General features: G+C 41.8%; 1 protein-coding gene across 1 annotated transcript in view; it reads left to right on the top strand.

Annotated features, from left to right (window-relative positions):
- Positions 1-3,914: 3,914 nt before the first annotated feature.
- ITGA4 (integrin subunit alpha 4) overlaps positions 3,915-17,245 on the top strand; it is a 35,721-nt gene continuing 22,390 nt past the window's right edge. Inside the window, exons 1-9 of the mRNA XM_063400408.1 lie at positions 3,915-4,281; positions 4,366-4,487; positions 10,316-10,422; positions 10,521-10,650; positions 11,929-11,996; positions 12,667-12,796; positions 16,099-16,184; positions 16,513-16,572; positions 16,666-16,803. Of these exons, the coding sequence (XP_063256478.1) occupies positions 4,097-4,281; positions 4,366-4,487; positions 10,316-10,422; positions 10,521-10,650; positions 11,929-11,996; positions 12,667-12,796; positions 16,099-16,184; positions 16,513-16,572; positions 16,666-16,803 (1,026 nt within the window). The 5' untranslated portion in view covers positions 3,915-4,096. The remainder of the gene's footprint in view (positions 4,282-4,365; positions 4,488-10,315; positions 10,423-10,520; positions 10,651-11,928; positions 11,997-12,666; positions 12,797-16,098; positions 16,185-16,512; positions 16,573-16,665; positions 16,804-17,245) is intronic.

The raw sequence follows: 17,245 nt of genomic DNA, 5'->3' as shown, positions 1-17,245 counted from the left end.
TTACTTGAGCAGCACAATGGTTCAAGGGAAGAAAAACTTCTTTAAAGTATTCCCTAAAAGGACATTGTATGAGTGTAAATATATTATAAGCTGATTAAATTAAGATTGTTTCTCTTTAGCTGATTCTAAATGGATTCAGATCTCTACAGAGAATATAAGCAAAATGATAAAATTAAGACCCTTGCTAACATTTGCTTGTTTTTGGTGCCTCAGACATCTGTGCTTAATTATACTTGTCAGTGGACAATATAACCTCTTCATGTGAACTCACATGTATCTCACAGCAGAGGGCAGATGAAGTTTCTTGAAGAGAGTCTTAGAGGAAAGTGTAAGAGTGTATTTGCCTTCTATAATTTCTCAGATGAAGCATGTGACCAATAGCTTTTGTGGCCCACTGCCATTGTTGGGGGTGGCGGAGAAAAAACTTACGTGAAAACAAGACATGGTGTGACCAAAACCCTAGATTTTCCATGTTTCAGTAAATCAGAAAGGTTTAGAAATTTCAAATTTGAAATACCACTACTTAGGTATTTAGACAATTTAAAAATTAAACTTTCAAGTCTTTCTAATTAGGAACAGGAACTCAACCACTGATTGTTTTTATTTCTAACTCAGAGTAGATTTGGAGATGCTCTTCCATAAGCAGTGGTAGGCTTCCATGACACACAGGACCAGCACAGACACAGCTGAAAGCAGTCATATCCATGAAGATTTTCAGCAACATGTGCTTTCATGTATTTACAACACAGCAAAAGCCATCATGTGATCAGTTACCCAACACCAGCCCATACACAGGACTTAATTTAATATAAAAAGGTATATGATCCAAAGAGGAAAGCTGACAGACATTCAGAATCAGTATGTTCTTCCTTCAGAAATTTTCTTTCTCTTGTTTTCACCAGCATTTGGATGTATTACAGGTAAACAAAGTCAACAGAGCAAATAAAGACTCAATCTACTCCTTTTCCTAAACTGAACAGCTATGGATGGGGAAGGGAATTTTTTTGTGTGTTTGTTCATTTTCCAGTGACTTTCATATTCCTTCCAAATGCAAAAACTAACAAATGAAAATCTCAGCAGTAGCTACTACTTCATAATTGTATTTGAAATATTACATCTTGAAGGACCATAAACTTTTATAGTACTTGTTCACGTGATGTTTGTTTACATTTAGCACCAGTAATTCTGGTTTACTCTAATATAGCTCCTTTTTAGCTGGACCCATGCAGAAGAGTATTTGGACCAATATCCTTGAGCTCCAGCAGGAGATCAATACTTGGGGAGTGGACTTCTGCATCATTTTAAGTTAGATGTGTAGGTTTTAACTTTGTAGACTTGCTACTTCTAGAAAGTTAAGGCTGTTACCTGAGAAAGCTCCTAAAGCTGCAGCATCAGTTAAAACCATCCAAGAAATAGAACCAATACAACTGGCCAGCCACACAATATGCAAACTACAAATCTCATCTATGTTTGAGGGGTTTTGCTGAGTTATTTTGAACCCAGATCACTCCTCTGATGTGTTTCACTGCTCAGACACTGAACAGCATCAGTGTAACAGGGGCAGCAGTATGATTCAAGAATAAGCAGCAAGAGATGAGAACAGTCAGATGAAATGCACACATCTGCTGTAAAAAATGCTGCCAAACTACGGACTAATATAATTAACAAATCATTCCACTGGCTCCTCTGAAATTGCCTTAGATGGTGAACCAAATTCAAGCACAAGAGCAAGTTACTGTGATATTTTGCTTCTGGTGTTACTAACCCACAGAGGATCGTAGGAGATGTGCTGTTATGATTGCATAGCAGCACGATGTTTTGGGGAGAATTTTTTTATTATTTCAGGATAACTTATATATAAAATGATACATAACTGATATTTGATTTGTAATTACAGGTACTTGGCTTCCAGTGTTGGTTCCATCTTTTCTGCAAATTCTCTTATCCCTAATAAAACTCAAGTTCTCTCTTCATTACTCCATATTGTCAGTTGCATTTATTCTGCTCTCTGACTGGTCCTGCACCTAAATGGTACTGAAACCTGTAAATATTTCTCAAAATATGGATTTCTGACTCTCCAGTAATTTATGTTCTGCTGATTTCACTGATGCCTGGTGGATCATGATCACATCCACTCTAGCAGAGCCTAGGAGACAAAATTTCCTCCTGACAGGTGAGGTACAGGTCTCATTTTGATATCATAGCTGATAAGCAGCTATTTATGTGCCAATAGTTGAATCCCACAACTGTACAATCTACCTTTTGCTGTCAGCTTAGGAACCTTGCCACCATCTCAGCATGTTTCCTGCATCATGGTGGTGCTACCATGTTACAATTCTTCACCAACTAAACCACAATTTAGCATTTCAGTTTTGAATCACGCTTGTTTTGCTGCTTTGAAAATGAGGGTGAAAACATCTTGAGTAGTAGAAATGCAGATTCACAGCTGCTGTTGATTGTTTTAACTCCTTTGATGTCAGTAATTGGAAGGAAGATGAATAGCAGCTGGGGAGCTGTTTGACTCCTTCACACGAAACAGCCACTGCTCCACATCAGTGTCATCTGGAGAAGCCCTCTGATGGCTCTGGAGATGAGGACTTTAAAAAAGATACACGGCTGACTGACTGTGAGATCTTCCACTGTGCTGATCTCACTCCAGAAACTGCACATCTGCATGTGGTCAGGAAGACAAGATGTTTCACTCTGCGTTGCCTCAGTGCCCTGCTCTGCTAGTTGCTCAGCATTTTGCAGAAGTGTGAAACGTTCCGCATTTCCACTAACTTATTGGAAGTGAAAGGAGGGTATTTTCCCAAGAAGCTTAAAATGCCATGTTCTGAATTTCCATTAGGGGATGATAGTCTGCCATTGCACTGTTATGTCTAATATGTTTAATATTCAATAGTTGCAATCATACTGGATTTTATTCCAGATACAGTAATCTTTGTAACTAAAATTTGCATTTAGAAGTTCTTCTGTTCTTGTTCCTCAGATTCAAAATACTGTTATGCACAGGTTATCCATGGACAGGGATTATTATAGGAACAGGGAAGTCCTGGTATTCAAAGGACCTCAACAGGACAAGGTTTGCAGATAGAAGTAAAAGCCTTGATTTCAGGATGAGCACAACTCAGTATGAGCTAAATCAAGAGTCAGCGACTGGTGGCTGAAAACATGCACAGAAAAGCTCCTCACTAAGATCAAGGGAGCCCTTTCAAGGTCTGCCAAATACCAGATCTCTTGCACAACGCTCATTTTGCTTTGTTCCTTTGCTGTCTGGAGGCATGGCTGCTAACTTTGTCAGCAACCGAAGAACTGAACAGGAATGTCAAAAAGTTACTCTAAAATGTAAAAGAAGCGATGAGGGTTGTTTTGACTACATCACACGTGAAAGGAAGGAGCCATCAGCAGTGAGCAGTCTTGCACAGCACGGGTAGGCCAGGCTCACTGTGCTCCGCTTTGCCGCACTGGAATCAAATAGGAATCAAATAGCCCCACCGGGGGACAGCAGGGAAGACCCCCTCAGCACAGCGACGGTGGGGAAGGCGTTCAACACAGGGGGACTGAGATTTCTTCCTAAATCTAAAGGAAAACTCAATCTTCTCTACACTTCCTTTCTCAGAACACGGTTCTGCGCTTGGGTGGAGCTGCCCGCCCGCTCAGCGGGAGATTTTGGGACAAGTTTGCAGTATCTCCTTCGCCCCTTGCCGGCCCAGCCGGGCAAGCGTGCCGAGGTGAAGCGAGGGGAACGCGGCCCTCTCTGTTCAGCCGGTGTCGGGGCGGCCGCGTCCCCCGGGACAGTGCACTGTGTCCCCGGGTACACGGGGCCCCGGGGACCGTGTCCCCTCCGCAGCGTCCCCGTGGGGGCGGACGGGGCGGGGAGAAACCCGACCCCGCCGCCGGGGAAGGCAGAGGGGCCGCGCTGGAGGAGGTGGCGGCGTGCCCGTGTGACCCCCATTGGCGGGGACCCCCCGGGCCCGGGCCGAGGGGAGGGCGACCCAGGGCGGGGCAGGGCAGGGCGGGGCGCGGCGCTGCCCTGCCCTCTCGCTGAGCGGGGAGGCGGGAAGCGGCGTCGGAGCGCTGCCGGTCGGCCGGAGCCATGCGGAGCTGCGGGAGGGCGCGGGGCGCTGCGGGCTGGGCCGCCCCGCTGCTGCTGCTGTGGCAGTGCCTGCCGACGGTGCGGCCCTACAACCTGGACACGCGGCACGCCCTGCTCTTCCGCGGCGGCAACGGGACCTTCTTCGGGTACTCGGTTCTCCTGCACCGCCACGGCGAGGAGCGATGGTGAGTGCCCGGCCCCGCCGCCCCGCGGGTCCCGTCGCGCCCTGTGGCGGCCGCGGCTCCTCACGCTGCCGTCTCTCCCCGCAGGCTGGTGGCGGGCGCGCCCCGGGCCAGCTGGCCCGCCAACGAGTCGGTGGTGAGCCCCGGGGCCATATTCCGGTGCCGGATCGGGGGGAACTCCAGCGGAGAGTGCGAGCAGCTCCAGCTGGGTGAGTCGGCGGCGGGGCGTGGGCGGGCAGCCCCCGGGCGGGCACGGGGGGTCGGTGCCCGCGGCCCCGCTCCGCTGCCCCGCGGGCTGTGCTGGGCCCTTCCGGCTTAAACTGCAGAGCGCTCTGCCTCTCGCTGAAGGGCGAGATCAGCGCTATTGCCCGGGGACTCTAGCGGCGGCATCGAGAGAGAAAACACGCGCAAAACTTGATTTGGGGAAGTTAGGTGTGACGGAGGTCGTTCCCACAGCCGTTTCGCACCTTTCGGCCTCCGGGTTAAAAGCCCCATGAGGTTTCGGTGTGACACTGCTCTGCGGAGAGCCGGTGCAGCTTTCAGGGCAGTGGGTGAATGCAATAACCTCAGGGATGGGAGGAAGTATGTGCCTAAATCATGTTTTCTTCTGTAAAGCCTTCTCTTTGTGAAAGCCACCCTCAAGTAGCTCTGAACCACAGTTGTCTTGCTGATGGATTCTCCCTGCTTGCATACTTACTGGAGTTTCAAGTTAACAAAGCTATTTTTGACTGAATCAGTTTTTACGGGTCCTGCATTCAACTTAACTTCTCTTTATCTCCACTATTCCGTACTTAGAAGATGCTGCTTGAACTTACTCCACTTTCAAGTGTTTGAGACTTGTTTAAAAGGGCAAGGCTTTGCAGTTGGCTACCGTGAACATGTGTGAATTGCTTTGGGCTCTTCCTGTCCCACTCGCATACAGTGCTGTTCACGCTATTCGTGTGCTGTGGAGAGAATCTTCCTCAGCCTGTGCCCTGCCACCCTCTGTCCGGGAGTGTCCCATCCGTTAGGAGCACGCCGCCCACTGAGGAGAAGCGCGGGAAAGGGCTATCAAAAGATTTGAAACCAATAGCGCGCCATCAACTTTTGGCTGTCAGGGCAGAGCTCAGCATTCTATGTCCAAAAATATGGTAAAACAGTTATTTCTCTACATTCCTGTGCATAAAACTTAGAACTGACAGGTTCTGTCCTTTTTTTTTTTTTTTTTTTGCTACAAATGGGTATAAGAGTTATAATTTATAACTGGGCTACAAAATCCTAAGGTACGTTGTGTTTTACGTGTAGTCATATAAGAAAAAGACGAGCAGTTGCTACTAGAAGAAATGGAAATTAAATTTTTACCAGTCCAAGTAGTTTTTTGAGGTTTTTTTGAGTATTTCATTCCAATACTATAGGTATTAAAAAGTTATTCATAACAAAGAGATTTTTTTTTTCCTCACTGCCTGTTTGTATGAAGAGGTTTGCAAAAAGTCAAAGAGATCAACTAAAGTGGTGAAATAGCATATACTAAGAGGCAATAAACCCCTGTGCCTGAATTGGCAGTAAAAATAGTTCTTTACTATGTGAGGAAAGGAAAGCAAAGGAGGGGTTGCAAGTTTCAGGTTCTTTGAAAACTACATACATCTGCAGTTCCTCTCAGTTTCATTTAGCCAATAGAGAAACAAAATCTCTAAGGAAATAACATGATGGAGTTTTCCTCAATGGCTTAGGTAATTCTAAGTGAAATGAGGCAACAGGTACATGAGAATGTTTATGTGGTTCCAAAAGCTTAGGCTGACATGGCCTCTGTTCCCAGGTTTAGCAGCTGCAGGTTGCACAATATACTTTTTAAAATACAGTTACACTACATGAGATTTGTACAAACTGTAGGTTTCCAGTACTGCTGGATGGCATCTTTGCATCGCTAAGGTTCATCTGTAGTATTTCTGGAGTTAAATAGATGCTGGAAAGAAGTGCTGTATTGTAAAACAGGTCATTGAGGTCAATGAAGAAGCCAAAGGCAGCTGTGGTGCCTGGGATGTGAATGGAGTGGGGTAGTATCTGAGGTCAGAGAAATATGCAGGGGAGCTTGTAATTACAGAGCTGAACTTAATTATCAGTCATCTAACTCATTCAAGTTCGGGATCTAATGGAATAGGGAATTTCCTTAGAAAAATGTGTTTTATATATATTATACTGCTGAACAGGCACAATGAAAAATAAGTGTTTCCATCTTGGTCTTAAATAGTTGAATTTGCATTTCATTCTGGTAAAAGCAGCTCTGAGGTGATAAGTTTCTGGTTACAAGTCGCAAAAACATAGAGGTGATAACAGGCAATAGAAGTGGCTTTCCAAATGTTGGACTTCTGTCATAAATGGATGTGAATTACTTAGTTACATAACTATGTTAAAATACTTTGTCTCTCCTTTTTGCTAAAGTAGCCTTGAAACTGCCATAACTAATTAATGAAGGATTCATGAACAATTAGGAAGCCTCTGATCACACAAAACTGCTGTCATATTTTTACATGTCACACGTTCCTCTCTGCCTCCTCAGTAGCAAAAGAGCTGCTGGGAACAGTCTTATGCTGCAGTCATCACAGTATCTGGGACAACTCATCCAGACATACTTTAAAGAATTTGATGTTCTTCAAGATGTTGCAGGCCCTGGGCTAGTTTAAGAGCTGAAAAGAGTCATGAGATACACTAGCAAGTCTTAGCCCTTCACTGGCACTTTTAAATGTCTCTCTGATTGATGGATAGAAGATTTTTCAGTCTCTTTTTGAGTTCTGGTACTTCTGTTTATGATGTCAAGTGTTCTAGACTGCAGATTTATTTATTTTTGGAGTATTTTTAAATAATGTCTTATGCTAGATGCAGAGGCTTCTAATCAAACTTGAGGCACAAGTACAAAATACAGCGCTTCAGATTGAAGCACTATGTGTCCATCTTCTAGTCACAAGTTTCAAATCCTTGCCCACATCAGTTTGGGGTAGTCACAGGTTATTGCAGAGGAGCTTACACAAAGTTCTTTAGAGGTTTTGACCTATTGAATTTTGAACTTACAAAATGTGACAGAAATTCTTCAATAGCACTGCTTTCAGGTTTGAAACAGTGATTGACTGGCTAAAGTATATGGGAAATAGTTTGTGCAATTTGCCATCCAGTATTAAGAAAAAATTTGTTTTAGGTACAAATGAATGCAGTAAATTCAGTGCATAACCTAAGGCCATAAAGCTCTGCCTGCAGTTTCAGTCTTGCTCCCTTCCTTTAAGTTTCTGCTACAAATTAACCTGTGAACAAATTGCCCTCTAGCTCCCCCAGCTGAATCATTACAATGGAAAAGTGAACAGTTAATGGGTTTCCCCAAAAAGCAGAGCTGTGTTTATTTGACTTTGATTTCATTAAGTTTGGGGTTTGGTAGTGTGGCTTTTTTTATGTCATTTGCACTGCTCATGCCTTGCAAGTGATCTCTTTGAAACAGTCATGCTATTCCAAGGAACGTGGGATCTTCTGGACCTAGGTCTGTTACACAAAGATGGAAACGGGTGTCATTTAGTATGTTTTGGGTAGAAGTCATTTGAGGGATGTAAGAGAAATAAAACCTATCAGATCTGTGAAAACAGAAAATACTTCCTGGGTGAGTAAAAATAGACTCTGAAGCCCTGACATCTAGGAGCAGGATATCAGAAGGCTTACTGCCTTTGCAGCAGACTTCACAGTTTTCATCAGTTAGCAATAGGACCAGAGGAGCTTTGGGAGGATAAAATGGGTCATGAGAGGCTGTTGGGCATGGAAAACACTGTAGCAAGTTATATAAAACTGGTTTCTCAGATGACATTGCAAACATCTGTATTATGGTCCTTGAGGCCACAACCAGAAGTGGCTTTATCAGGTATGACCTTATTTATCTGCAGTTGCATTGTTTCTGTGGGTGTGTTCAGAGAGGATTACAGCAGAAGTGTATCTTCCAGCTGTGTAATGTACACAGGCATGGGCAATTACTTATTTCTCAGTGACTTTATGACAGCACGTGCTCCTTTTCCCTGAGGCAACCAAGCTGCCATGTCCTCTTGAGCTTATGCAGTGCTGCTCTGTTGCTTGTGCAGAGTACTGCATTTTCTCATTTGATAAAGCTTTTATAATGTCACAGCCTGAGCAGGGACTCATCAGGATGTCTGGGATGTCAGGTTCTTGCTTTTCTCTTCCTCAGAGGTCTGTAATTTCAAGGTGGTTGAATACTTGCCAGTCAGAGAAAGAGAGGAAATGTAAGGCAGCATGTCAGCAAAGGGCCAGGATAATGCTGAATCATCATATACTGGAGGAAAGGAAAAGGGGAATACAATCCAGTGAGTGTTGAGAAATGGTGGTGCTTTTTCTTGTTACAAACCTCTGGAACAGGCACAGGAATGAAGCACTGAGACAGGCTGAACTTACTCATCTCTCACATCATCATTATCTGGTTTTATTTGACTTACTGATAAAAAGTCTCAATCTCTTGCGTCTAAATTTATTGCCCTGGTCTTCTCTGCTTCTTCCATTTCCTGCAAATTCACATAAAAGCAAGTCCCAGGTAAGTCATTGTTTCAAGAGGATGGAACTCATTGCTAGAAGGGAGTTACCAGAAGTGTCTTTTGCAGTTTAAAGGAGGTTTAATTCTTACACATGGGAGTGTAATGGAGTTTTCTTTTCTGAGGAGATTTCAGTCAGATAATTCAGTCTATAATTCATGCAAACCATGGAAATGTCTCCCTTAGGAAGTGAGTTTTCATTACATAACCCCAAAATTCAATTCCAAAACTAAATTCCACACTTGTTTCTGAAAAGCAGTATATATTCAGTACATGGAAGCTCACATCTCTGACATTAAATGAATACAGAGATTATCCTATTGGCTAGTCTCTCTAATCCATTGGGCACTAATAAATTCCAGTTCTGCTCTCAGCACAGGTGTTTTGTTTGTTTTAAGTTAATTTTTGCAGGCTTTTTGGTGGGGTGAGAAGGTGTGGGGTGTGATTTATGGGGCTTTTTCCCATGTAAATAGTGTCTCATCAGTATTAGTACTCTGTGGTCTGTACTGACATCCTCTTCTGGGTAACTAAGCTAACCCTTAAACCTCAAACATTTTGAGTTCACCTGTAGCTGTATTCAATCTGAGAAAGTCTTAAAAATTATGCAAAAGAGTTTGTTCAAATGACATAATGCATTTCCTTATTTTATAAGAAGTTTTTTTCATAAGCTGTCATGCTGATGCATAGAAAATACCAATTCAATAATTTTATTAATGCTTATTCATACAAACATCTTAAAAAATGAAAACTTGCTTTATATAACTTAGAATAAATGTGTAGCTTCTCCTTGGGACCACTAATACTTTTCAGAAGAAAGCAAATATTTGCTAACTTGGCAATAATGTAGCCTTTTGGGCAGTAGGGGCAGAGTTGAAGACATTTCAATGTGTCCTCTCAAGGTTTTAAAAAATAACTGCTTCAGAATAAACAATAATAACTGCTGGTGAATAATTGCAACAGTGAAAGCAGCATGCAGGACATGCACAGGTAATGACCTGCCATCCCCAGTAGAGCTGGCAGTTGTACAACCTTTATTGGATGGCCATTTGCAGTAGATTGGTCTAATGTCTGCTGCCAATAGACACACAGTTGGAGAGATGTTTGCTTTAGGCTGGAGTTGAGGTGGCACTCAGAGGTATCACTAATATTTCTTAGGAACTTCTAGGCTGAAGAGCACTTACAGGGACAGCCCGTCACCAAAATTGTTGTGTAATGTTACATTCTGTGTGAGTAATGAGGGGAAGCCCATCCTGACCGCCAGCCTGTCACATTCAGAGCCCGTATGTTCCCTTTGGCTACCCACAACCATCCCTTGGCTCAAGAGGAAAGTAAAAAGTCTGCATGACCTGTGTAAGACAGAGAGAGAGGTCAGATCCACCAAACCCAAACTGCTGCCTTGTCCCCCCAGAGTTTTGGGTGCTCCTGTTACCCGGCCCATCGTTCCTTACCTCGTCCCTCTGTTCAGAGCACGGGTCTTTGTCTCCTAGGCCATCCCAGTGGAGAGCGCTGTGGGAAGACTTGTGTGGAGGAGCGGGATAACCAGTGGCTGGGTGTCAGCTTGTCGAGGCAGCCCAAGGAGAACGGATCTATCCTTGTATGTATTAACCACTGGGTCTGTGTGTCTGTCTGTCAGGCTGCAGTCAGCTTTCCCAGGCTTCTGTGTCGAATGCTGTGTTTGTTTTATATCCATAGGCTTGTGGACATAGATGGAAAAATGTGTTTTACGTGAAAAATGAGCACAAACTGCCATACGGGATTTGTTTCAGCATTCGTTCTGATTTTCGAACTGAGCTGAGCAGAAGAATATGCCCATGCTATATAGGTAAGCAGAATGCTTGAGTCCTTTTGTAGGGAGGGATGAGATGCTCAACTGAATGGTGCAGAGTTTGTGAAAAGCCTGTGTTGCTCTGAGCAGCTGTACTGCAGCCAAAGGTATGGAGGCTGAGTGCTGATGATATGGCCCTAGTTTGTGATGGAAAGGTGTTTATCACATCAATGAAAACGTGCTTTCAAAAGGCAAAAAATAATTGAAACAGGGCATCAGAATAGTTTTTTTTCCTGGACTGCATTGTGAAGGATGTGTGCCTCTCAAAAACAGGCCAGTAGAGGACATCCTTCCTTCCTTTACTCTTGTCATTGCTCTGGAGAGTCTCACAGCAGAGCAGCAGAAATACCTGCAAGTGATTGTTGCTATCTGCTCCTTAGCCTTTGATACTAAGGTGCTGCAGTGCCTGTCACAGTGCGTGTCCTTGTCCCTTACACGCCCTCTGCCAAGGCTGCTGCTGTGGCATGAGACCTTCAGGGGATTTTCAGGAGCAGAATAAGAGTCACGGCCTGAATCTAGCAAATAATTCCATCCATGCTTTCCCATTCTTACCTATCACCCACCCAGGAGAACAATCTTGTTCCCCTGTGCCCTGCCAATGCAAAGATCAGCTGGCAACCTAACCTTTCTATGCAGACAGAGTTATGCCATCAAATGTCCCTCTGCTCTGGAGACTGTTACAAGGGGTGGTGAAACGATGCTTTCATCTTTGGCAACTGTAGGTGTACAAATCTGTGTATGGAATAAGGGGAACTCCGATGGCAGGCAGTCAGCAAAGAGCTGCAGGGAAACAGGGAGGGACAGTGTTGGATTGCTAGGATGAAAGTGTGCCTAAGACTGCCATAACACAAACCCTTCGTGGCACCAGTGGAGCACAGGGCAAGTTCTGTCAAGATATGTAAGACTGTCAGAGTATGCCTCACGTACAGAGGGGAAGAGTATCCAGATACGGTGCTGAAACTATTTCATTGTTTTGTTCGTTGAACAGTTTTGAAAGACAAGTATAGCCTGTAAAGTCACAATATTTCAAAGGCAGGTGTGATCAAGTGATACAAGGTGTTTTGAGTTTGTTACAATACTATATTGCACCTAAAGGCTATAAAGTGGAAGCTGGTGTTTTTAGTTGTATTACAAAACTGAAAACCAACTTCTGGGAGGGGGTGTTGTTTGGTTTGTTTTTTTCCTAAGTTGTCTCAACTTCTGTTGAAAGCCTGGTAACAAAACTCTGGAACTATAGGCTTCTTATCCTTTTTAATGTTTCTTGCCCATTCCCAGATCATGTACGAAAGTTTGGAGAAAACCATGGGTCGTGTCAGGCTGGAATGTCTAGTTTTTACATTGAGGTGTGTATTAAGGATACCAAATGTCTCTCTGTTTATCTACTTATTTTTATGTATGAGATATATATATAGATATATATATATATATGTGGATGTGTAAATGCAAACACCAATGCTGTATTTCATTGTGGGAGGGGAAAATCACTTTTGTGGTCTGTTTTTAATTGACTCTTGCTATGACTTGCATGATAATTTCCAAGGCTTTAATTTTTATTCCCAAGAATACTTTTACCCCTTACAAAATCCAAACTTATTTTTCATCTGGAAAAAGGGCATGATTATAGCAGAGGATGAAATTTTATTATTCGCTTTAATCTGTTTGATGTAACATTTATAATGCTTACCTTCTTGCTTTCCAGAGTAATATTCTGTATTATTTAATCTCCATTCCACCCTAGATTGTAATTTCTAAAAATCTCTTTTCAGAAGAGACTATCCTGATTGTTGCTCTATTTTGTTGTTACAGTTCAAAGCTTTTAATAATGGTATTATTGTGAAATCTGGAAAATATTATCTGTAATGTAGTAGTAAACCCCAGTGCTGAGCCAGATGCATCTCCAGTAGCATTTCATAGAATTCACAGGAGATCTAAAGAAGAGCATTTTACTTGTTAGGCCTATTTTTGTGACTATTGCAATGTGATTAACATGGCTTTGTTTTACTTTTCTTTTAGGACTTAATTATAATGGGAGCCCCTGGATCATTTTATTGGACTGGTTCTGTTTTTGTATACAATACAACTGCGAATACAATCCACCCTTACACAGATTCAAATAACCAAGTGAAATTTGGCAGTTATCTAGGTACTTAAAATATTTCATACTTTACTGAAATATAAGCTAGATAGCTGGTCTTAGGGTGAGTGCACAGTGTTTTTTATTTTTTTCATTATTAATCCCAGAACAACAGTTCTAAAGATGTGTTCTGATCTTGTTAAATATTTAATTATAAGGCTCCTTTTTATGAGGAAACTTCTCAAACAGTGGATTTCTATTCTTATCATCTCACTACTGACTTTTAACCATTTCTTGATTTAGAAGGTAGGGATGCTTCTGATTAACAATGATTTTCATTTCACTCAAGCCTGAAATGCTGCCGAGAGCTTTCACAGAAAAAGACAGTGATTTCACATTTAACAGAAACATGAAAAGATTTTTACAGTGAAAGCTGAAAGCAAGTCTTAATTATATTATTAATAAGGGGAAGTATGCTATGACCTTTAGAAACAAGCTTTCCTCCAATGGTTATTATTTTTTCTTTTTTATTCCAAACATACCTTAGTCTGGATATGTGAGAAGCCAAACCTCATTTATGAATGTCTATAACCAAGGCCATGAAGCTCTACTCACATACCTTTAAGTGACTAGCTGAATTTAGTGCTACAGTTTGGAAAGGATGTGCCAAAAAAAAACAACAGCAGTTTCAATCTTTTCACTACACACTGAGAAAAGCTCATCTGTCCTTCCTGAACTCCTGAGCAAGAATATTTTTGCTTGTGACCATTGGTTTTTGAATTTTCCCATTCAAAGTTCCTGTTCACATGGATAGACATTTCCTGTTTCTCATTCCACTCCCTTGATAATGGGAAGTTGGCCTATGTTATGAAATAACTGTTGTGAAACACAGTGAACTAAGACTTCAGAATTCAGCTCTGAGCCTGCACAGGCCACAGCGACTCTGTGGGAAAGTCGAGCAGAAGAGAGACTGGGTGGTAGAAGGGGATCAGACACACAGATCCCTAGGGTCAACCAGTAGAACTTCTAACCTTTCACAGGACAAAAGAAAAGCTTCAGAGAATGAAAAAGCTCAAGCTTTCCAGTAATAATCAGCAGGGAAAGTACTGCCCCTGGCTAGGGGAAAAAAAGTTCATTCCAGATTTCTTCTTCTGCAAGTAAAAGAATGAGAATTACTGTAATGGATGAGTCAAATCATTGACAGTCAGGAGCCAGATAGAGGCAAAGGGTAAAAACCTGCATTTGGCCTGTGTTGGGGAGAGGTTAGGGAAGGCCTGTCCGTGCATGTGTGGTCTGTCTCAGTTACCTTGGCCATCCAGGACCTGAAATCAGCTGGAGTTTGCTTCACTCTAGTGACGTGGTACATGTTGGCTCAGCAGAGCCATGTGTCCTCTAAACTTGCCCTTCTACAGGGAAGTGAAGAAGCGCACATTAACTCATTTGTGTGTCTTTGTAGTAGCAGCTGTGATAAAACTGAATTCTGCAGTTTGATGCTGCTTTAACCTCTGCTTCCTTCCCTCATAATAATCCATAGTGTGGTTGGAAGGATTTGAAGGTACCTACCTTCCCCTCCCATGGCTTCTGTCCCCTCTTTGTAATTATTGAAGACAAAAATCTGTTCAGGGTTAATTCTGTTACCAAAATATTATTTTTAGAAGTCTGAGTTTGTTGCTGCCTTAAGTAATGAATAAAATTATCCCTACCAAGTGGTGGAAGTGTATTGTGACCAGAGTGTAATTCAGGCACTGAGTAGATACAATTATCTACTTACTCTATTCTTCCTCTGGTAGGGAATGAGATGTTGACATCTTTATGTTTTTCATTAGACTGTTAAAGAATAATAATTAAGAAACTAGAGACTGCAGGAAGTGACGTAGTATTGTAGTATTTTCCATAAGCTAGAAGAAACAAAGCTGTTCATGTACCAGACAGCTGAAAGAAGGAAAGAAATTAGAAAGACATTTGTAACACATACACCAGATAATATTTTCTTGACTACTTCAGAGTCTCTTGGAGAGTAGTAGCTGGCTTCTATAAAAGGAATTTTCAAAGTTATTCACTGTTTGAAAAACTTTGAATATTCAAAGTTATTGAATATTCAATATTCAATCTTTCAATATTTCAGCTGGCCTTGATGAAAAAGTAACCTTAGGCACTTAACAAACTGCCTTAAAGAAATCATGAAGTAGAACACAGTTCCTGTTAGAAGTCTGAGAAGGGCAAATAATATTTCATAAAACTGAAAAACTGTAGTGATGGTAGAAAGGAGAAAACTATGGAGTTGGAAATAAATTTCTCTATGCCTTTAAATTTAAAGGGTCAGTTATGGGATTTCCTCTTCCCCTGCAAAATATTTTAATAAAGAAAAATGAGGACCATGTGATTACTGTAATTTTTGTGTATGTTTGGCTTTTTTTAAAGTTTTTAAGAGTTAGTAATGTTTACACTTTAGCAAAACAAAAATAACCAGAAAATAAATGTCAGAGGAGGTAAATTCAGGTTCATCCTTAATTTTTTGTTGAGTAAATAAAAACTAGGTGTTGACCTTCAAGTGATAAATTACTCTGTACATCTCTTTTAGCTTAAAATATGAAAAGAAAAGGGTGGCTTAATGAGAACTTGAATTCTAGGCAAGTTATCTTCACAGATGAAAGACTCAGGGCTTGTTCTCATCTATCCAAGATGATTTTTCCATTTTTTCTGCATGCTGTGAACATCAGCAGTCATTCAGCAAATGCAAGAGTAGCAGAATATGTTATTTGTCTTCTCTGTTTCAGCTGAGCCTGTGTGTTCTGGAGAGAGTAAGGATGACTTGTGCAGCTACAGGTTAAGGTGTTAGCCTTTGTTCTGCAATTCTATATCTAGGTGTCTGCACCAAAATATGGTCCTGTTTACAATCTCTCTCCACATACAGAAGTACTTTGTAATGTTGATTTGTTTACAAATCTGATGTAATATTTCTTACCGCATAATGAGACTTCTTCAATTTGTTCCTGACATTTTCTGTGTCCATGATACTTTGGATCATTTTTATTTGTATTAATAGTATGGACTCTCTGAACAATTGCAGAATATGCATTAACAGAAGGTGTTTGCAATTTATTGTATTGTCTTTTGAAGTATGGCAGATAATTGAGTTCTTGGGAAGAAATGAGTGTTTCTGACACTTTTTCCTGCTTGATGGAACTTACTGTCTGTAGTGACCTTTTACTTCAAAAATTTTCTATTCTACTTTCATTAATGACTTGTGTGAGGTCTTAATGTCAGAGTCACGATAATTTGTGGTGTTGACAGCTTTCATAAGGCATGCTCCCATTCTTTATTTGTTACGTAGCATTTCCAGTACTGAATGGTGCATTTCTGATTTGCAGGATATTCTGTTGGAGCTGGACACTTTCTGACACCATCCAGTATAGAAGTAATTGGAGGGGCTCCCCAGCAGGAGCAGACTGGTAAAGTAAGGGATTGTCTATAATACTGGCTTGAAGACTATAACTCTGCAAAAACATCCATAATCTAACAGTTTAGATTAATTTATTAAAGACAAATGTCAGATATAACTTCTCATGGGGGGAAAACTTGAAGAAGGAATTAGGGTAGGCAGTCTGGATAACGTTGATGTGAACTATGGTGTTAAAGAAAGGTGCAGACAGGAAACAGGAGATAGCTGCACTTTGATATTGTGCATTGTTTTGCTGATTCTCCAGCACATGCTGTAGAGAGTACTGGAAAGTATTTCAGACTGCAGTTTGCTAAATTCCACTTGTATTTTCTTTTCATTTTAGGCATATATTTTTAGCAATGAGAAGCAACTAAATATTCTATTTGAACTAAGGGGTAAACAGGTAAATCTTTCATATTACTTTTCTGTACATTATAACTTCTAGCATGTGTTTATCAAAATTCCAAAATAATAATGATTTCTTGTCTGCACACAGCTTGGCTCTTACTTTGGAGCTGCAGTTTGTGCTGTGGACCTGAATTCAGATGGCTTCTCAGACTTACTAGTTGGTGCTCCCATGCAAAGTACCATCAGAGAAGAGGGAAGAGTTTATGTCTATATTAATTCAGGTTCTGTAAGTATTTTCTCGTAAAAACACATGGCAACACAGCCGTTCTGGTTTAATAGGCTAAGAAGAAGAGTTTTCCTCTCTTCTCAGCCCATATTTCCAGATATGGAAAAAGCAGCAGTAGAGCTGTGCTGGCTGCCCCAGCAGGAGTGCAGAGCACAGCCCCAAAGGCTGCGGTGTCAGCTGTAGTTACTCACACCATGCTGGAACTGAAGACAAGCTGGATTCATTTCCTAGGAGCTGTGGGTGGTGACAGCCTGCCACTGCAGCCCCTTTCCAAGCTCTCCTCCACTGCTGTGCTTCCCACTGAACTGCCAATCTGAAGAGCAACTTATTAAACCCTTTAGAAGCAAGCAAGAAATAAAACATTTGCATGCAGTTACTGGTACCAGTCAGGAAAGAGACTGGTACTCCTCAGTTGTGCAAATAACCTGAGTGGACAGATCAT

Source organism: Prinia subflava, chromosome 6, assembly GCF_021018805.1.
Source record: "Prinia subflava isolate CZ2003 ecotype Zambia chromosome 6, Cam_Psub_1.2, whole genome shotgun sequence".
In the NCBI taxonomy this organism is placed as follows: domain Eukaryota; kingdom Metazoa; phylum Chordata; class Aves; order Passeriformes; family Cisticolidae; genus Prinia; species Prinia subflava.
Note: the sequence above shows the minus strand (reverse complement) of the source record. Positions and strands in the feature narration are given on the sequence as shown.